The sequence below is a fragment of the Gopherus evgoodei genome, chromosome 6, assembly GCF_007399415.2.
Source record: "Gopherus evgoodei ecotype Sinaloan lineage chromosome 6, rGopEvg1_v1.p, whole genome shotgun sequence".
In the NCBI taxonomy this organism is placed as follows: Eukaryota; Metazoa; Chordata; order Testudines; family Testudinidae; genus Gopherus; species Gopherus evgoodei.
This window is the reverse complement of record NC_044327.1, coordinates 67,833,719-67,855,674: the sequence shown is the minus strand read 5'-3', so window position 1 is coordinate 67,855,674 and position 21,956 is coordinate 67,833,719. Positions and strand designations below refer to the sequence as shown.

At 37.3% G+C, this 21,956-nt stretch overlaps 1 protein-coding gene across 9 annotated transcripts in view; it reads left to right on the top strand.

Moving 5' to 3' along the window:
* The window catches only part of FER (FER tyrosine kinase), a 435,712-nt gene that overhangs the window by 165,252 nt on the left and 248,504 nt on the right, over nucleotides 1-21,956 (top strand). For 7 of the 9 annotated variants that reach the window (XM_030565797.1, XM_030565791.1, XM_030565792.1 and 4 more), the window contains 2 exons: nucleotides 9,027-9,230; nucleotides 17,959-18,081. In XM_030565797.1, the coding sequence (XP_030421657.1) occupies nucleotides 9,027-9,230; nucleotides 17,959-18,081 (327 nt within the window). Of the gene's footprint in view, nucleotides 1-9,026; nucleotides 9,231-17,958; nucleotides 18,082-18,504; nucleotides 18,648-21,956 lie in introns of those variants that run through there. The other 2 variants (XM_030565799.1, XM_030565800.1) reach the window with 2 other exon arrangements.

Genomic DNA, 21,956 nt, shown 5'->3' with positions numbered 1-21,956 from the left:
GAGTTTAGTAAAGCTTAGGTTAATTATCATGCATTTGTTAGTATTTAGATGTCTTATAGTTCTCAAGGTCTTTATCCATGTGGTTTGCCTAGTCTCTGATAAACAAAAGGAGGAGGGGATACAGGTGATTAAAAGTCTTTTATTTAGTATTTTACTCTGAAGCCTTAAGGGATGCTTGGCTGAGCTTTTATCACAGAACATTTGGTAATTGCTAGTAGTGCTGCTGCCAACAGAGAAAAGAAACAATACCATTTAGAATGAGACTCTGGGTGATGATATTGCAAAGAGGCCAGAAAGCTGCTCGAAGTAGGCAAGTGAGGATTCTTTCAGCATGGGGTAATTCTTGGCTTGTGTGGAGATGGTGTATAAGCCCTTTGCAACTCCTTCCGATTTCCCCTGGCACAGCAGTGTAGCAAGTATTTGGGGCCTTGGTCAGATGTAAGTCAATGTAATAGCCTCTTGGAGTTAGGATATGTCTGCACTGCAGTTGGGAGGTGTGACTCGTAGCATAGGTAGACAGACTCCCGCTAGCATTGCTCAAATTAGCAAACTAAAATATCAGTGTGAATGTTGCATGCCAACTTGAGCAGAGCTAGCACGAGTCTGTCTACCTGCACTGGGAATCACACCTCCCGGCTGCAGTGTAGACATACTCTTTTAATCCTAATGCACTTTAGAGAGCTTGAAGGCTTCTGCAAACTATGGTGAAGATACAAGTGGTGGAATAGCCCCAGAATAGAGGAGCCACAAACAACTTACTGGATACAGCTGAGGATTCAACTGTAGATCTGCTGCCATGGGCCGCTATCTGCTGGATAGCTCCCCTGCCATTTACTGTCATAACAGACCACCTCTCCTGCCATTTGTAAGCACATAAGTGTGACAACAACAATTGCTTCTTCAGTATTAGGCATGGTTTACACTGGAGGTGGAGGGGGATCGACCTAAGATACGCAGCTTCAGCTACAAGAATAGCATAGCTGAAGCCGATGTATCTTAGGTTGACTTACCTCGCATCCTCACGGCACGGGGTCAACTGCCTCTGCTCTCGCATTGACTCCGCTTCCTCCTCTCTCCACGGTGGAGTGCAGGAGTCGACGGCAGAGTGATTGGGGATCGATTTATTGCATCTACACTAGACGTGATATATCAATCCCTGATAGATCGATCTCTACCCACCAATCTGGTGGGTAGTGTAGACTTACCCGTAGAAAAGCATTTAATGTCTTTTTCTTAGTTGTTTTTAAAAGAATTTAGCAGCTGGAAGAAAGGAGAGTCACCACTGTGTGACTAGGCAACTCTCTTATGAAACCAAAGCCAGAATTTCGCAGCTTTTCTGGTGAAGTGCTCTAGTACCTTTAGGAGATGGAAAAGAAAAGGATGAGGAAGGGATAGAAATGGAGTATGGGGGGAAAAGTAGAGAAGGTGAAAGGAAAACAGAGAGAAAAGCTCAAAGCCCTATGAAGTAGGAAGAGTAAGACAGATAAGATGGAAAAGAGAAGAACTAGAGACTCAAAAACAAATAAAATAAAAAAAAATCCCCGCAGACTTAATGGCTTTTGTCAGACCAAAACCAAGTCAGGAATCCATAAGTGGAAAGAGCAGTAATATAAAGTTTAATGATCTGAGGTAGGAAAACAAAAATTAGTAGGTAAACCCTTACTTCTCACATTTTAACCCTGTTCTTTAGTCCCTGATAGGACACTGTCCTGTTTGGACCAGTATGTGAACGAACTGTACCTTGAAATAGGCCCTGCTGCCCCTCAGATTCAATGCAATGTTTTTTTCCCCTGAGAAATTTTGTACTTTTTGCAGATATGACAGTTGTGACGATAGCAATGGTGTTTTCTGGTTTCTGACTGTTTTTTTTTGGTTTTTTTTTTAATGAACTTGGTAATAGTGTTTATACAATGGGTTGTTGTGCTTACCAAATTCAGCTATTTCTGGTTATAAAATATTTTTCAAATTTTGTTTGTATCACTGTTATCTTACATTTTTGTGGTTTATGTACTTTTGCTTTAATATGTAATGTTTTGTAAAATGCTGTAGCTTCTTTGCATTTTTGGTTCCCTTGCCCTGAAGTAGCTATTGGATTCATATACCGTATTGCCATGCAAAAGAAATAGCAAATTACATTTGAATGTGTCTAATGGCAGGGTAAGAATTATGCTGTTTAGGTTAAGAAAAGTGCCAGAGGGAAAATTCTAAAAGGATCAACCTAAATTTATTTCTATCTTTTTACTAATCCAAGAGTGTGTCATTCCCTTTCTCCAGGGGAGAATTAAAATATCTGCCTGGTAAAAAATATATAAATTTTCATTGCTTAAAGACCACAGAATAAAAGCAGTACAACAAGTTTCAGCTAATTAAATGTGAGAAAATAGAACAAATGTTCATTATTAAGTAATAGAGTATCATTGAGGTATGTGTGTGGGTGGCGGGTTGCCGTGTTTATAAGAGCACACATTTATCAACAACCTTAATGTGGTGTTGCACTAAAAGTCAGGGAGTTAGATTTTGTTTTTTTCAGAGACAGCTTGTTGCTCAGTCTCTTCACAGATAATGGGGTTGGGAAATCTTCATTTTTAAAAAAATGCCAAGTCAGAAAACTTTTGCTCTACATTTCAGTAAGCAGCTGCTTGAGAGTCCATTTAACATGCTGCTGTTAGAGTAAAACTTATTTCAACTTCATATTAAGTTCAGATGAAAGTGGAAAGGAGGGGAGGATCTGCAAGGGAGAAAGAGGAGATTGGTCGACACATTAGGGGAGAGTGAAGGGGAATCTGAAGGAACCCCCCCCCCAAAGCCCAAGATAAGGTATGGTGAACCACAGAAATCCCTGAAGGGAAGAGAGGAGAGAGAGAGAGAGAGAGGCAAAGAGAGAATAATAAATAGAAATACATTACTTCATGTTAATGTGGATGATACATTTCAGTTTATGTCAAATACCATTTAATTTTATGATGATTGTTAATTTGGTTAGTAAAAGAAACTTAGAAATAAAACCTCATTTAAATATTTGAATTCCTCCATTAGATAAAGAAAGAGGGAGAGAAAAACTATATATGTCAATCTCAGACAGAGACATCTTCATCCCTAAAAAAAAAGAACCAAAAAACCCTGAGTCCTAGAATATGTATCTTACTTACAGTCTCTAATTTGTATTATCAAGTAATTGAATGTTTCTTAAAGTCTTATTTTACAGTAACAACAAAGTTGTAGCACCTTAAAGACTAACACATTTATTTGGGCATAAGCTTTCATGGGTAAAAAATCCTCACTTCTTCAGATGCATGGAGTGAGTTTATGCCCAAATAAATCTGTTAATCTTTAAAGTGCCATCGGACTCCTTGTTTTTTTTGTGGATACAGACTAACACAGCTACATCCTGATACTTTACATTAAACATTGTAGAAGAAAAACAGATAGGAATTGTGAAATAGTGAAACAGAAATTGCCTTCTTTAAAAGGGCAATATTTTATGTATGAACTATTCATGTTAAATCCTGCAAAATTTTCTTCTAACTGTAAAATGTAGTAGAAATCTAGTGTTTTAGAAATTAGTGATAAATTCTTTTGCAATTAATGTCAAAATGATTATACATCTTTCTTTGATACTCTTAGTTGGCTGTAACCATATTCCCCTAAATAGCAATTTTGAAGTGCAAATGATCATATATCCTATTTATTTGAAACATTGTACTTTAATTTATACAATACCGTTATTAAGAGTGAGGGGGTTCATTCATGCAGAAGTTATATAATTTATATAACATACAAATCAACATCATTTATTGATTTAGATTTCATTTATTTTCTGTGAAGAAATACTTAATTGATAATTCTTGCTTCAGCTAAAATGACCACAGAGTGAATAAAAAAACCATCATGTGAAATTTGAGAGAAACACCTGACAAAGCCTTCCCAATAAAGTTTTAACTCAATTTAAACAGGTTTTCTAAAGTTATCTAAGTACAATGCAAGTTCTTGCTGTAGGGGGTGGAGGGAAGGGGGAGCTTAACCTGCTCCCATTTTCTTTCCACTAAATCTTCTCTATTTCAAAGAAGTACTCTTAGGATATTTTATGCTGGGGACAGGTAATGATATGGTCTTGGACATTGGTTCAGACATGATGCAGGTTGGAAGTGAGAAACTGTTACCATCTGATGACTTGCTTGTTTGTGTTCTCTAAACTGAGTTGTGTGGCTTAGTCTGTTTCCTTCTTAATGAACTAGTGTCCACATTACAGAGTCCATCACAAATGGCACCTTTTGTTGCACATTTCAGCAGGAAGGCCATGAACTGATTATGTATTGAAACCTCCCTATCTTATACCACTAGAGAAGTTCTCTCCAGAGTAGCATTGAGGTGATGTGTGAAAGATTTTGTTGCCTTGACACTATCCTGCAGCTTTTCTGTGAACATTCAGTGAGGTCTCAATCTTTTGGGCTGTCAATCCCAGCATCTTTCACAAAAACTGAACTAATTTAACCTTTTATAAGACATTTTTTCTTTGTAATTTGAAAAGTTTATTTTATATGTAGGTAATTTCAATGGAGAATATCTTTGGTATTACACTGGTCTACAATTTTTGAGAAGTCGTCTGCTTCAGAGATAAAATGTGATATTTATTATGTATTTTGATGTGCTGAATTCAAATATGACAATTAAAACAACTGATTGGCTACTGTTTCTAAGATATTTAAGTTTTTACATTTTATGTCTATGTATATTGTGTAGCTAGTAGAGTTTTAATCATAAATTGTAAACCTAGGTCTTTTCATGTGTTTATGGTTGCTTTACATGATAATATTTCACCTGTCCTGTTTATGTAACACGTTCAAAATCAGGAAAAGGGTTTGTCATAACCTAGTCCCAGATTTGGACCTTAGCGTCCAAAATATGGGGGTTAGCATGAAAACCTCCAAGCTTGGTTACCAGCTTGGACCTGGTAAAGCTGCCACCACCCAAAAAATTAGAGTGTTTTGGGGCACTCTGGTCCCCCCAAATCCCTTGAGTCTCACAACAAAGGGAAATAAACCTTTTCCCTTCCCCCCTCCAGGTGTTTCTGGAGAGATACACAGAAACAAGCTCCGTGAATCTAAACAGAGGGATTCCACCCTCCCCGTTTCCAGCCTTGGAAAACAGAAGTACCGAGAGCTAATCACTCTTCCCCCCTCACCCAGAGGGAATGCAAAGTCAGGCTAGTAAATCTAACACACACAGATTTCCCCCTGACTTCTTCCTCCTACCAATTCCCTGGTGAGCACAGACTCAATTCCCTGGAGTTCCCCACTAAAGAAAAACTCCAACAGATCTTAAAAAGAAAGCTTTATGTAAAAAGAAAGAAAAATACATAAAAGATGGTCTCTCTGTATTAAGGTGACAAATACAGGGTCAATTGCTTAAAAGGAATATGAATAAACAGCCTTATTCAAAAAGAATACAATTCAAAACACTCCAGCAACTACACACATGTAGCTACAAAAAAACAAACCTATCTTTTTGTACTTACAACTGGGAAACAGAAAGTTAGCAAGCAAGAGACAGAAATTCTCCCATAGCCAAGAGAGAGACAGGCACAAGACAAAAAACTCAGACACAACTTCCCTCCACCCAGACCTGAAAAAGTCTGGTTTCCTGATTGGTCCTCTGGTCAGGTGCTTCAGGTTACCTCTTTCCAGGTTTAAGAGACATTAACCCTTAGCTATCTGTTTATGACAGGGTTATATAAATAAAATTTATTACGAAACAAAAGGCAAAAAACTATTATGTACATAGTTTAGGCCTATTCAGTGTCTCCTTGGTGCTTCTTGGCTTGTCTCTTGTATTCATTAAATGGAGCATCTCTCGTCATTTTCCAGAAATAGTCTGCAAGCATTGATGGGCTCCATTTGCCCTGATAGCCTGCCAGGAGATTCCACTGCTGTAATCTGGCCCAACAGCTCTGCCTTACTCTTGGGTAGTTCCAAATCCCTGACAAGGTCATTCAGTTCACCTTGTGTTATGAGGTGTGGTTCAGAGGAGGAGGATGGGAGAAAATGTGGGTCCTGTGACATTGATGGTTCAGGACCAGAAGTTTCATCCTCTTCCTCTTCCTTGTCTTACTCAAGTGAGAGTGATTCTGGTGCATCAGGAACCGGCAGTCCTTCTCCATGGGGGACTGGGCGTATAGCTGATGGAATGTTTGGATAATGCACAGTCCACTTTTCCTTCTTTGACGCACCTTTCCCAACTGGAGGCACTATGCAGAAGTAACAATTGGTGGTATGATCTGTTGGCTCTCTCCAAATCATTGGCACTGCAAAAGGCCTAGATTTCCTTTTCCTGTTCAACCACTGGCGAAGATTTGTTGCACAAGTAGTTGCAGCATATGTGTGGGGCCCACCTCTTGTCCTGATCTCCAATTTTGCAGCCAAAAGAAAGGTGATAGGCTTTCTTAACCACAGTGGTTATATTGCGCTTTTGTGATGCAAAAGTCACTTCACCACAAACATAGCAGAAGTTATCTGCACTGTTCACACAAGTACGAGGCATCTCTGCTCACTTTGGCTAAACAGAAATGTGTCCCTTTGCAAAATCAAACACTGACAAATGAGAGCACGACACTGTATGATTTCTAGAGCTGATATAGGGCAATTTGTTCAGCAGAGTGATGGAAGCTTCATTATGATTGCATCATCCAGGACTTCTAGGAATAACATGATGCAATTCATGTCATGTATGATGCAATACCAGCTTCAGATTGCATCATTCATTGTTTTGCCTCAAAAGCAAGTCCTGTCCAAACCCAGTCATAGATTTATTCATAGATCCAGTCAAAGATGTATTTTAGTCATTTCTGGTTTAAATTGAGATCCCTTCTCTTTATAACTCACTTCTCCTCCGCCATTCCCAAGTCAAGGGTCGTATATACTGACCCAATAGCATATCTTGAAAACTAGAGCCGATCAACAATTTTAAGCATCATTTTCGTTCTCAGTGACCCAGAATTAGTAAAGTTGGACTACATTTATTTCAGAAGCATTTTGCCTGTAGAGCAATGTTATTGAATTTTAATAATGATGGAGAAATTTGGTTTTGGGTTTTAACTGATTTTGAATGGAAATATTCAAAATTAGGAAGACAATATGATATTCTGGGAGTTATTGCTGTATTTTTATTTGTTTGCTAATAGGTCCTTTACAAAAGAGTTGGGTGACAAATTCACCCTTTATTCACTGAAGGCTAGATTGTGTCACCCTTACTCATGCAGTATGTGTTACAACCTGGCTACCTTCCCCTCTCTACAATCCCCAATCTCTTGTGAATGGACCTAATTGCTAGGTCCCACATCCTTCTAAACTGTCTGGGTAGAGACTAGTAATTGTTTCTAGCTCTGGGTTGATAGGACATATTCCCAGGCTCAGACCTTCTGAGGCTCTGTGACTGCAGCTGCCCTAGATCCCAAGATTAGTTTCTGAGCCTTTCAAGCCTTCCCAGGTGCACTTCCCTAGAACTCCACCTAGGTTGTGGGCATTCTGGACTTCTAGTTTAACCCTTTTTGGGACAACGTGGCAGGAAGGCAACGGAACACATGATTAACAAAGGACTTTATTTCTTAGCTGCAGAAACTTTACTCTAAGATTACTTTAAAATTGCAGATCTTTGACAACAAAAATTCCTGAGAATGCACCCTTCCCATTTCTGATCTTACCCCTTCTGTGAGTTTGATGTTTGTTAGCATTTCAGGCTGACAGAGTCCCTCTTGTTGACCCTCTATCTCCAGAAAGATCTCTTTATATGTGAGGATGGTTGGCATCCTGCACAGAGCAGTACCCCCTCTGAAGTGGAGGTGCTCTCTCCTTCTCATATCCTCCACTGGGTTGATTCAGGCCCCTTCTCCTGTCTTGTGTGAAGTCCTGTGTGTAGAAAAATGATTGTTCCATGCTCATGGGTCAGTAGTTCAGACTTTCAGAGTTGATAGCTCTAGATGACTCTCCATGACGGTCTTTCAGCAAGATGTCAGACACCTTTCCTGGGCAGGGCTTTCCTTGGCAAGTTTAGACATATGTTCCACACATAAAACAAAATGGAGTTCCTAATTTAAAACAAACAGCCCACCTTGTAATAGCGAGCACTTGCATGATTTCATTGGGACTGCTCATGTAAGTGCTCACCAACATGGAGTTGCACTGTCTAGCCCTAACAAATAGATCTGACCTGATTATTGAAAACTAGACTTTTTTTGTAAAACCAGCAACAACCTATTCTAGAATATATGAAATAAATAAAAACATAAATTACAAAGATAAATATTAAAAAAGCTCAAGTCATACTCCACTTGCATTCTATAAAAAATAATAATTATTGTATGTCTTACCTCAGAATTCACAATTAAATTCACAAGTACAATGAGGGTAGGCCTGTGTGTTCAATTTCAGTACAAATACTAAATTACTACTGTTTCTTCACCTGGTTGATGATGATGGTATCAAATGGCTGGGCACACTGCGCATATGCTTAGAGACTGCTAAACTGCTAGAAAACCTTGGTTCCTAATGCTGCTACTTGGTTACAGGCTTTTGTCGGGGTGTGGGGGGGTAATAAAAATCAGTGCTTTTGAAAATTCCACCCATAATGTCTCATAAATTCCTAATCTCTTTCTCATTGGTAAGGGAATAATTCATTTCAAAGGTTAAGAGCATTTCAAGGAAGTTTGAGAGTGAGAAAAATAATTCAGCCAAGAAAGAATTTTTTTTTTTCCAAGTAAAAATGAAATTGCCTTTATAGTACTATTGATATTCCTTTTGTCTGTATTTTCAGAAATCTGTGCTGAGCTTTCATATGTACATATGACTCTATTTTTAAAAAAGCGTAGTTAAAGTTGTTCAGTTCACTTTGATTCTGAGAATAGGTGTGTTAAATAGACAATTAGAGAGAAGTGTGAAAGTGTTTATCACAGTCTATCATGAATTTCATGAAAAGAGAAAACATATAAAATCGGTTACAGTTTGCTAACTTCTTTTCCTTTATATTTTTTAAAGTTCTTTGATGTAATATCAACCAGCGAGAAACCTTTGGCTGAGCAAGATTGGTATCATGGTGCAATTCCACGAATAGAAGCCCAGGAGCAGTTAAAGCAGCAAGGAGACTTCCTGGTGCGAGAAAGCCACGGGAAACCTGGTGAATATGTCCTTTCTGTGTTTTCAGATGGACAACGGAGACACTTTATCATACAATATGCTGATGTACGTCTCTGATGTAGTACTGAATATTTATTTCATGTCAGGCAGCTTGTATTTAACTGAAGAATTATTTCAGATAAGTAGTTCAGAATAAAATACATTATTTACTACAGATAAAACTAAGTGAGAAGGTTTACTATGAAGTAGGTTTTTAGCCTTCTCATATGGAAAGGCCAGTATGAAATCTGTTAAAAATATGGTAATCTCTGGTTTCCCATGTTGAGTTAGGTGCTGAAATTTTAAAAAACAATGTTAGTCAAATATTTTTAGGAATAAAAGAAAGGTGTGAAGTTATTGCATTGTTTTTCTTCCCTATTAGAAAGCAGAAAATTACTTCTATAAATGTAACTTCAGACATTTAAACTACTAATTTAAATGTATTATATATGTACAATTTATTTTTAATTCCCCCACTGCTTTTTTTTATAGTTGGTGCTCGATAATGGTATGATAGCTCAGGTTCCAAAGCAATTTCAGTGTAACCCCACCCCTCTTTTCACGTGGTCATAATTTTCTGAAACATTCACTCTTGGGGCTAAAATTTTCCATGGGTGATCTCTGTTCTAAGAGCAATTTTTTGTACAGTTTGTGGAAATAGTCTTAGGTATTTTTGAGTTTGAAAAAGGAAAAATAAACAAAAACAGCCTAACAAACCATAAGAGAAGGTTAAATAAACTCCAGAGCCACAGTAGTCTCCTTGTGGATGGGAAAGTTCACATAGCAAAAGATTTGTTCTGTCTCCGATGTGCTGCTGTGAATTGAGATCTATGCTGCCTAGAAGCTGAACACACTCTACACAGACACAGGAAGCCTGTTCTCTTTAGCTGAGCAGAACCTCAAAAGTTCTGTAGAAGATTGCTGTTGTGGAGGAAGGGACAAGATTTCTTCCGTTATTCTTATATGAATATTATTTATGGAAAAAATGGTGAATTTGGGCAGTTTGTCCTAAAAACCACTTTAGCTAATGCATTTCTTTTCTTTCTTTTGAATTAATTTTTTTTTACCCGTTTCACTCCCCAATTTGTTCAATTATGTCTATTTTAATGGGCCCAATGATTTCATTAGATCCATATAAAGGAAAGCGAGATTATGGAAGATCACTGAGTAGGAAGGTGTCATTCTGGTTTTTGTTAATGTACAAGAAGTTTTCCAGTAGGAGAAAATCTGGTCACAAATGTTAATGCTACTTTACCATAATTTTATATAGCCAGTGATATACTGGAGTGTGTCTTCAAATCCTAAATAAGAAAATAAATGCTTTAAAACTGAGCATACCTCTGTATAAAGAAGGTGTGCTCAATCCCAGAGGTGCTTAGCACTCTGGCCCTGATGTGCTAAACCCCTTGCTAGGGTTGCTTTATAGTTTCTTGTGATATCTCAGATGATACTCCACTAGGACTTGAAAATGATGTGATTTAGGGCTTGTCTACACTCAACACACTGCAGTTGTGCCACTGTAGGATTGCAGTAAAGATACTATCTCCTATTGACCTAATATACCACCCTGGGGGGTCGTAGCTAGATTGACAGGAGACTTCTAACTTTGACCTTGCACCGTCTACATTGGGGGTTAAGTCGGTTTAACTGTGTTGCTCAGGGATTAGGGTAGCTAACCCTCCAGGATTGCTCTGAAGTCTCCAAGAAATAAAGATTAGTTTTTAATTAAAAATTATATCATTGATGAAAGCTCCAGGAATACATCCAACCAAAATTGGCAATGGTATCAGGGATGTGGATTTTTCACACACATGAGCAGCATAGTTATACTGACCTAATTTCACAGTGTAGAACAGCCTTAAAGAGTCTTGAGTAAGACTCTGGAACCAATAGACTGAGAGAGAGAAATATGAATTTGTTTTCTCATGTGCACATGCAGTTTATAAATTATGTGTAATATATATTGCTCTGATCATAGTAAATAATTTGAAATTAGCATTTATCATCCACTAGTCAAAAATCATCTGACCCCCTATTCATAAATAATACTGCTGTCTAGATCTTGCAGTATTTTTCATCAGTAGATCTCAAAGCACTTTACAAAGGAGGTGAATAAATAGAGCTTTCCCAAGAAGTACAGAAAAGAAACTTACTTGATTTTGCAGCAAAGGGGAGGAACTAGGCACAGATAGTTAACACTAGGAAGGGCTGCACACCATGCACTACAGGAATCAGGCTTTCCTGTAGAGTTCAATGATAGTTTGAAATATATTAAGATGTATAACACACATACTTTCAAATATGCTCCCCAAAGCAATGAGAGAGTGGACTGGTCAACTGTTGAAACAATCAAGGAATGTATCAGGCAAATTTGGGGCAAATAAGATTTTTTTTTATTGAGTGACTCTTCCTCAATGTTCACTGCACAGTGCCAAACTTTCATTGGCCCAGGACTTCTGTTTTTGTCTTTTTTATAGCATGTTATATGCATAAGCCTGGAATAAGTTGATATTGATGCCTGAGATTAATTTGGGCCTTTGGGGATAGGACAGACATTTTCTTTGTTTGTTTGTTTGTTCTGAAATCCCAGTTGTAGCTTCCTCTAAACATGTAACTGACCCTGTATGAACAGAGACTGTGGCAACAGTAACTCAGAAACCTTCCTAAGATCCACAGAAAGTCAGTGGACCTTGTGATGGGTTGGATCACAGAAGACCCCTTGGGAACTGCTAACTGATGTGCTGAGACTACCTCTGAGCCTGTTTCCCCTAATAGGACTAGGACTTCAGTGCCTTGCTTGGTTTGAGCCAGACACTCTAGTCTGCTACAAACGAAGACCAAGGTCTGAATCATAGCCCCCAAAAGCTGCAGGCTTAACTGAAACCAGCTTAAGAAGTGTTCCTGTCTCCAGCACTCAGCCAGCTCCCAATGGGGTCCAAACCCCAAATAAATCCGTTTTACCCTGTATAAAGCTTATACAGGGTAAACTCATAAATTGTTTACCCTCTATATCACTGATAAAGAGAGATGCACAGCTTTTTGCGCCCCCCTCCCCCCCGGTATTAATACTTACTCTGGGTTAATTAATAAGTAAAAAGTGATTTTATTAAATACAAAAAGCAGGATTTAAGTGGTTCCAAGTAATAACAGAACAAAGTGAATTACCAAACAAAATAAAATAAAACACACAAATCTAAGCTTAGTACAGTAAGAAAACTGAATACAGATAAAAACTCACCCTCAGCTGTTTCAATAAGCTTCTATCACAGACTGGATGCCTTCCTAGTTTGGGTACAATCCTTTCCCCTGGTATAGCCCTTGTTCCAGGTCATGTGGTAGCTAGGGGATTTCTCATGATTGCAGCCCCCTTTGTTTTGTTTCACCCCCTTATATAGCTTTGGCTCAAGGTGGGAATCTTTTGTGTCTCTGGGTTCCCGCCCTCCTCCTAAATGGAAAAGCACCAGGTTTAAGATGGATTTCAGTACCAGGTGACATGGTCACATGTCCTGTGAGACCCCAAGCCTTCATTCCTCCCAGCCTGACTCTCAGGAAGGTCTGCAAGCAAACAGAGCCATCCACAGTCAATTGTCCTCATTGATGGGAGCTATCAAGGTTCCAAACCACCATTAATGGGCCACACTTTGCATAACTACAATAGGCCCTCAGAGTTATATTTCATATTTATAGTTTCAGAACAAGAATGATACATGCATATAAATAGGATGACCACGTCAGTAGATTATAACCTTGTAATGATACCTTACAGGAGACCTTTTGCATGAAGCATATTCCAGTTATGTCATATTCACACTCATTAGCATATTTTCATAAAATTATATAGAGTGCAAGGACCCAGATCTCACCTAATTCTTCATTTTGGGATAATGCCGTAATACAAGAGACTAGCCACATACTTGGACTAAATAATTTTCATACTCCCTAGCAGATCTTTCCAGTCTTACACTATTTTGCTTTAGAAATAATTTGCACAGCAAAGTGAAAGTTAATACAGTGACAATCACTTACATGTACTCTATGAAAAGTATTTGAAAATAAATATTTTAACTGGCATTTTTGAGCCTTGCAGTAACATAAAATATGATAGCTACAATATGAAACCTTTACAGAAGACACTATAAGCCAGATGCTATCTTGCATTAAAATAAGTTCTATATCAAAATAACTTATTTTTAGTATATTCATAATAAAATTATTTCAGCTAGATAGCAAGTAGTTTATCATGATTTCTATTAGATTCTGGGGTGAAACCCTGGCCCCTTTGACTTCAACAGGGTCAGGATTTCATCCCAGGGCCACAACAAAGTGGTGTTTGAGATGCCAAATTTAGTTAAAATCTTTTAGTTTTAAATGTTTCACAGCCAGTCTCTGTGGGCTTGGGGAAAGTCATGAGATGTTTTCTCAAACTGTAATCTCTAAATTTAGACCAAGGATGAGTTGACCTTTTTCTCATGTCAGTAAGTTTGTATCGACAAGTGTTGGGCTTTATGTGGAATGTGTAGTAAATTGTAACCTGTGAATTTATTGTAAGAATTTAGGTAAATGTCACATTATAGAATATGATAGATTGGAAAGGAAAAATCTATTCTTTTAACCAAAAGTTAAAACTATTACTCATATAATTTTGTTTGGTACTGGAGTTAAGCTGATCATTGTTGTCAAGACGGAGATTTGGTTTCAAGGCTCTTACTCCCAAGACTGTGACCAAAAATTGGCTTGTTTATAGATTAAGTTGACTCTGTTTCAGGATCTCCTGATTTTTGTTTCATAGACAGTTTTGGTTTAGTGTTGGTCTCAAAAGAATCTATCCACACTTTTCTCTTGGAAGGAAGAGTGCTACTAAGTCCTCTATCTAATAAGGCGTGGATATTAAAGAGAATAGAAAAGTATAATGGCTACTGTGAAAACCCATAGAAGTTTTTATTGACTGAGTTTTGCATCAGAGTTGGACTTGGTAAAAGATAATCTGTATTCAGATAGGTCCATAACAAAACCATCCAAAAATATGCTGTTGAAGGTCTTGCAATGATATATAGTAGGATAGTTATATTTTAGCTACCAACTCCATCAGATTCCTTTACAAAGAATTATTTAACTGTTGGGTGCACTAACATAAAATTTCTTAGCTTTTCCAGTTTTATAGATGTAGAGACTACTACACAGCATCTCTCACTTTCATGTTCTCTCCCCAGTACCCCAAACTTGAATACTTAATGCCATACAAGTATAGAGATACATTGCATGAAGAAATTTCAGCAACTTACAAAACAATTGAAGCGACACAAATGATAAAAATATTTTTTCCCTTGCATCAATATCACAATCCTGTCATTTTCACTTTTTCAGTGTCCTTTTTTCTAGGACTTTTGTATTGTTCTAGTGCCACTTTTCTTGATGTTTCCTATTGGAAATGGGCATGTGATCACTATTTGTTATATTAATTCATATGTCTGATTTCACAAATAGGATACAAATGAGCATGACACAAACTATATTTTTATTTTGCTTCTCTTTGGTAACATACATTCCAAATGATAGATCAAAATATAAGCATAAGACATTTTCAAAACTACATGAGTTTTCCTAGTTTTGTGTGCACAATCCCCAGAGTTCTATGTTATTTCCTATTTCTTTATTCTTGGATAAGAATATCTCCTTGCATTCTCACTCCAGTTTCACCTGCCATCCCTCACTAGAATAGCTGTCTCTGTGTGGTATTGTTTCTCAGTGGAAGGGCCTGGTGTATGTCTTTTCAGGGACAGCTCTCAGATTTGATTTTTAGATTCCCCAGTTGCAACTGCACATGATTAGAAGTGTGAGGCTAAAATCTCCATCACATTGTGTAACAACATCAGCATTGTCTCATATCATTGACAAGCCTGGTCTCCCTTGATGTGAATTTGCCTCTGAATCCAAGACTCTAAATCAGTGCAATGTACAGCTGTTGTGACAGTAGTCCAGCTGTTTAAATAGCCTGTTTGATTTGACCTGTGTTTTGAAATGTTGAACTGGTCAGATGCAGCCATTGATCAATCAATTTATTAGGCAATCTGTGAAAAACAAAGAGGAATTGCTAATTTGTTTTTAACTAAAACTGAACTTTTAAGAAATGAGTGTATATTTTTTATAAATTTAAATATTTCCTGACAAAACCAACTTTGACTATAGGGTCCAAAATATACATATTTTAAAAAGTATGGAATACAGAGAATTTATTGCGGTTAATTACAGAGGCCATTTATCTTCCTCAGTGGACATTACACTTGTTAATATAGGAGCACCTCTTTCGGCTAATGAGTGCTAACTTTTTATAACAATTAATATCTTATGCTGAAAACTTTCAGACTTTCGTGTCTGAGGTGAAATTCTTAAATCCCTTTAAGCAACTAAAAAGTTACTGTAAGCACTTTGGGGCAGGGGCAGTTTTTTTTGCATATTTTTACAGCGGTCCATGAATCGGGCTCCTGGGAGCTACTGCAATACAAATATTAAAGAATAGTAATGATAATAATAAAAATGTCCTAATACTCAAAATTGCTGGTTGCTAAATTTCTGGTAAAGAAGTTGATGGACCTGGGAATATATCTCCTAGTTGTAATGAATTTTGTCTGTTCCATGATATTTGCGAAAAGGAAGTCCAAGTTCCTTTCCATTAAGTCTTGGTGAAAAATTCCTCCCTGACTCCAAATGTGGTCATCAGTTTAACCCTGTGAATATGAATAAGAATTACTATTATTAAGCATCTAAACACATTGTTGTCATTCAGTGTTAATCAATTTCCAAATTATTCTCATACTTGTATTATTGTAGCACCTAGGAGCCCTAGTAATGGACTAGGACTCCATTGGGCAGGCACTGTACAAACAGAAGAAAAAATGGTTCTTGCTCCGAAGAACTTAGAACCTACATATAAGATAGGAGAAAACACACAGTTATGAATAGAAAGATTGTTCTGAATAACAAAGAAACAATGCAACAATATTGGTTAGCATACTGGGCAGTGATTTCTGCATTCCAGCAGCCTAACTTGTCAATTTATCTGTAGGCATCAGAAGAAAAGAGTTTTCAGGAGGGATTTGAAGGAAAATAATGAGGTGATTTTGTGGCTGTTTCACACTTACCAGGTGTGAGGGGCAGCATAGGAAAAAGCATGAAGGTGCTTGTTTGGAAATTTAGAAATTGGCAACAGAGGCTGACATAATGGGATAACCAGAGTCAACATTTTGACAGTGAATGAGAGATGATAGGTAGGGTGCGGGTACACCATGAAGGGTCTTGAAAGTAAAGACAAGCAACTTATGTTTGATGAGCGGCGGGTAGCAGTGGATGGATACAAAGAGAATGTTTATCTGTTCAAACTGGCCTGTTGTTTTTGCTTGCCTAAAAATGATAATACCTTGGCAGGCAGTTATTGTAGTTTCCAAAAAGTAATTTTCCATAAGGGCCCTAGTATACTGAGTGCACTTGCAAAGTATTTTACTGTAGATTAAAAACAATTCTTTAGTAGTAGTATTTAATTTTCTTTGCCAATTAGTGCAAATGAACCTGAATCTCAATTTACATCACTTTTACTATTCCAGTCCTTGGTTTTACTTGTACTAAATGTTTATGGCGACGTTGTTTATGGCAATGTTTATGCTTTTGAAAGTGCTGGGTAGGGAATAAGTGGAGATAACCATTCATTTATAGAGGCACAAATACCCTATCCCATATACTAGTCTCTGAAATCCTGTACAGAATTCAGGACTGTAAGGGCTGAACTGAGCAGTACAGGTTTTTTCCTAAAGAATTTTCTAAATCTCTTATCATTGCCCTTGCAGCCACTAGTGTACCTATGTCACTTGCATTCTTTCTCTGCACCTACAGATACAATGCTTCCCGACATTCTGTGATAGGAAGTACAGCTTATAAAAGAATCTACACAATTTCAGCATGATGGCAAGAGAGTTATAGTAGCCACAGCAGGAACTTTTTTAATATTTAAAATGAAAAAGAGAGAGAGACAGAATGATAGGAAAAACAGAGAGGGATAGAAGTGTGAGGAGACAAAAATGCCTTTCATCTCACTCAGCATTTCTCAAGTATGGTGGTGGCTGGGCTTTTTTCCTAAGTACTATTGAAGACTGTGCTGGTCACACATTATTATTATTTATTTATTTATTAAAGACCTGACAAAAATTTTATTCTCTGTGTGTCAGTGAATCATTCGTCACTTTTATCACACATTGCCTGGAGACTACATTGCATGGTGAATTAAGATTTGGCACCTGTTCCTCAAGCTTTGTTTCTGAGCTAGAGAGCTGAAATTTACCCTGTGTTTTAGATTTTCAAAGATATTTTTTGCAGTACATGCTTATTTTATACACTTTACATGTTTAGACGTGGTCTTAAAATAAATGTTTTTTGTTCTTTAACTTGGCAATATTTTATTGCATATCCTTTTATTCATATTTAATATGTCTCAGTCACTACTGCTGTGCCATCTGTTGAATAACAAGGACTTCCTTCTTTCTAGCTTTAATTTAAGAGTTGAGATCTATGTTTATTTCATTATGCTACGCTAATTGAATCAACAGATATTTTTTGTAGTTGTTATGACCCATATCATGGTCCCATTGAAGTCACTGGAAGTTTTTGTATTGACCTGGGTGGGACCAAGATTTAATCCTATGAAATTAAACTTTTCTGTTATTTGTGGGTAAGAGTTGCTAATTGCATCTTTTGCATTTCCTCATTAGAGCTATTCTGAAACTGAATTTTTTTCCCCCCTTTGCAGAATCAGTACCGATTTGAAGGAACTGGGTTTCCAACTATTCCTCAGCTTATAGACCATCATTACACAACAAAACAAGTAATTACTAAGAAATCAGGTGTAGTTCTGCTGAATCCTGTTGTTAAGGTATGCATCTATCATATGTATTTTGTTAAATAGAACATTTTGCTGCATTTCATTTAACCTTTTAAACCATGATCTTTGCAATTATAAATGAAATGTTACGCAGTTTGTAGGCTAATCAGAACTATCTCATTCAGTTAGTGCTTCACTGACTTCTTTAAGATAGCAGACTCCTCAGTTCCTCTTAAGTGATTACTGTAGCTTCCAAAACACTTAACTAATAACTCATTATTGCTCATTACTCTGTAGCTTCTTGAGCTGTTTACAGTCTTTTTGTTAGAGCACTGAAGATTCATCCCAATTAACAGACTCCAGGGTCTGCATCGCAAGTACCCACATACCATCCTTCTGAAAGGATGTCATTCTGAGTCTGACAAAGCTTTCTTATACTTCATTCGTCTCTTCCTTCTTTTTTGCACCTTCCAGGTAGAATCTGTTGCTGGCTCAGTAACCCGTAGACCATGAGATTGGTTTCCTTCTCCATGAAGCTGTGTTGCTTATAAAAGTGTTCAGAAGGAAAACAGCAGTCTTTTAAACAAAAGTGTCTTTATAAAGTTTGGGAGAACTATTTTAATGGTAATTATTTCTGTTTATAACTTGAAGACAGTGATGCGCATTGAACACCAGATCTAAGTATTTCTTCTTTTCTCCAGTCTTAATTGTGGTGTTATTTCAGTCAAAATTTGAAATTGAACTTCACCTTATAGTCAAGAAGTCATTGTTGAATAGAAGGAAACAAGAAACCTTATAAAGCGCTGTAGTACAATAAGAGGCCTACATAGTCATAGAATCATAGATGTGTAGGACTGGAAGAGACCTCAAGATGTCATCTAGTCCAGTCCCCTGCACTCACAGCAGGACTACATAATAACTAGACCATTCCTGACAGGTATTTGTCTAACCTGTTCTTAAAAACCTTCAGTGATGGAGATTCTTCAGCCTCCCTAGCCAATTTATTCCAGTGCCTAACTATCCTGACAGGAAATTTTTCCTAATGTCTAACCTAAACCTCCCATTTTTCAGTTTAAGTTCCTTCCTTATTGTCCTATCCTTGGAGGTTAACGAGAACAATTTTTCACCCTCCTCCTTGTAACAACCTTTTATGTACTTGAAAACTGTTGTATCCCCTCTGTCTTCTCCAGATTAAATAAACCCAGTTTTTTCAATCTTTCCTCATAGGTCATGTTTTCTAAACCTTGAATCATTTTTGTTGCTCCCCTCTGCACTTTCTCCAATTTGTCTACATCTTGCCTGGAATGTGGCACTCAGAAGAGGGTACACTACTCCAGCTGAGGCCTTATCAGCAAAGCACAATTTGAGAGAGCTAGCAATCTTCATATTTCCTTCCAGTAGCTAGGTTTTTGGTATCCACTCAGCCATTATCTCACACACAAACCGGCCATGTGTAATTAAGAACTAAATCTTTCCATTTCAACTCTGGACATAGTTCTGAAGTAGCCATTTGTTCTTAGTCAGAAAAATAAATAGTTTCAGACATTTGTAAAGCAACTTTGTTATGATTTCTATAAATTTTGTATAATGACAATGTATGGGTTACTTTCCTAAACCATAATCTCAGATCTTTTGCAATATCAGTCACAAGAAAGTAAAGCATGTTTCTATTTTTGCTCCCAACAAGAATTTTTTTTTATGTTAGCCTTTGTGTGCTGAGAAAATTTGAAGGGATGGATTAAATTTTGTGTTGGGAGCCTTTCTTTCTGTCACAACTTGCAGTCTTAAATGCACATTGCTACTCATTCCTGTAGTATATGAATAAATTCTTGACTTCTCTTATGAAGATTCACTGGTTTAAGCATTTGTGAATTTATATAGCAGACCTAGGTCATGTCATAATTAAAAGACAGACCTTCTAGAGAAACTTTTAATTCTGTGTCACCTTAGAGGAAGGTACGGTTCAAGACAGAGGCACGTGTATGATTATAATTTTATCTTCCTTTATAACTGCTTAGTAGAATGAATTTAAAATTATTGAAAACACATTAACACTTGACCTCAGTTGCACTGGTTTAGATGTGAAGTCGTGTCTATTCTGCTTAACTCCTAAGTAATTTCAAAAGTTATTGAAGTTGCTATGTAAATGGAGTTTCTTTCTGTTCTTGTTGACATACTTGTTTGTCCTATTTCAGAGAGTGCTTTAAATGTAGAAATCAAGGTTTTATAAGACACTGATGCAAGTAGGAAGAAAACAGTACAAAATGTTCTAGGTTACTATTCATAGTGTTTGCAGAATTGAAGACTAATGTAATGTACATAGAATACTGCTATCTAAATATTACACGATAAAGCTTATGATTTCGTTTTAGAAGTTTAAGTAAATGTGTTCAGACTAACCTGCTTGGTTTAAAGTGATATTGTTAAGACTGAAGAGCCCAACATTGTATCTTTTTTTCCTTCAGTCTGTTTGTGAGTTCATTGTTTTAATTCTTTATCTATTTGTTTCAGATATTTAATGCTCTGTATAGTTTCTGTATCTTCTGGTTTTGTATTATACTCATCACTGTAGTATCTATGCACTTTTGAATTGTAAAAGAGCTATGACAGCTGTTCTACTTTGTGAGCAATCCTAGAATAAAATCTCTACTGTTGTTTGAGTACACATGGAAGAAGAATTAAAATTCTTCTTTGAGATTATAAAGGTTTGTGCAGTCCCCAGTCATCTCAGTTCCTCCTTTTGTGTAACTAGCTGTGGGCATCGGAAACTTCCTTCTGTTCCTGGAGTTTTGGTTTGTTTTCTTGTTGTACTAGTAGTATATTTTAGTAGTGTTAGTAGATGTACTAGTTCTTATTAGTAATTGTATAGTGTGTAAAAAGTTTTTGTCTAGTTTCTGTGCTGTTGTACAGTTACATTCCCAAATGAGCTCCTGCGTGTTTTCAGGTTATCCGATCTGGTCTGAATCCCAAAGACCAGTGTGGGGTGAAACAATTTAAGCAGTATATCTCATACCCCTCAGCCTTCCTGGAGATGGATACACTTACACGTTGTCTGGTGAGCCTTTTTGATAGCCATTTTTCATTTGTTTAATATATTATGCCTCAGTCACCAAAAGACAAGCACGCTTGACTCTGATCTGTCCTCAAGTCAAGGGCCTACTCCTGTGAAGGGATAAAATTGTCTGTTTTCAAACTCTGAGCTTCCTAAAGTGAGAGAGCAGTAACGTTTGGTGCAGTGTCTGTTATCATTCAGTACAAAGTCAGTGGAACATTCTGTCCTGTATTTCCAGTGTCAAAAAAGATGACTTTGTTGTTTGTGTCTGTTGCTACCAAGGCAATTTTGGTGGCAGGGATTTTCATGGTGCTAGTTTCTGTTTCAGGGACCCGCTGGCAATTCTTGGAGGACTTGGTGGTCACAAAGGCAGTCCTACGTCCCTAGTATCTATCAGGCTTTCCCTCTTGTGATAACAATGTGACTTCCTTTGTGCTGATTTGCTTTCGTCTATTACATGGTGCCAATTCCTCTTCAGTTCTTTAACTGTCCATCTTTCTTCGCTGTTGGATAGCATTCACAATTACTTATCTAGGGTAAATAGGCATGAACCACAGGATGATATCAACCAGTCTTTTGCTACTGATAAGTAAAGTACAGTATCTTCTGCTAATGTCCTTAATATCCTCATTGGTGTAGCTTCTTGATGATTGTAGACAGTTTCAGAAGTCGCTAGTTCAAATAGTGGAGTTGTTAGAACTGAAGAGTGCCACAGTTCAGGAAAGACTTATTCTCTCTTTCTATTTTGGAGACCCAGGAGAAGGGGAAGATAACCTTACTCATCAGTGGAGCTTGTTGCCCTGCTAGAAAGATGTGGCTAATCTAAGCAACAGTACCTGCTGGCACCAAGAAGGCAGAACATAGTAGCTTCAGC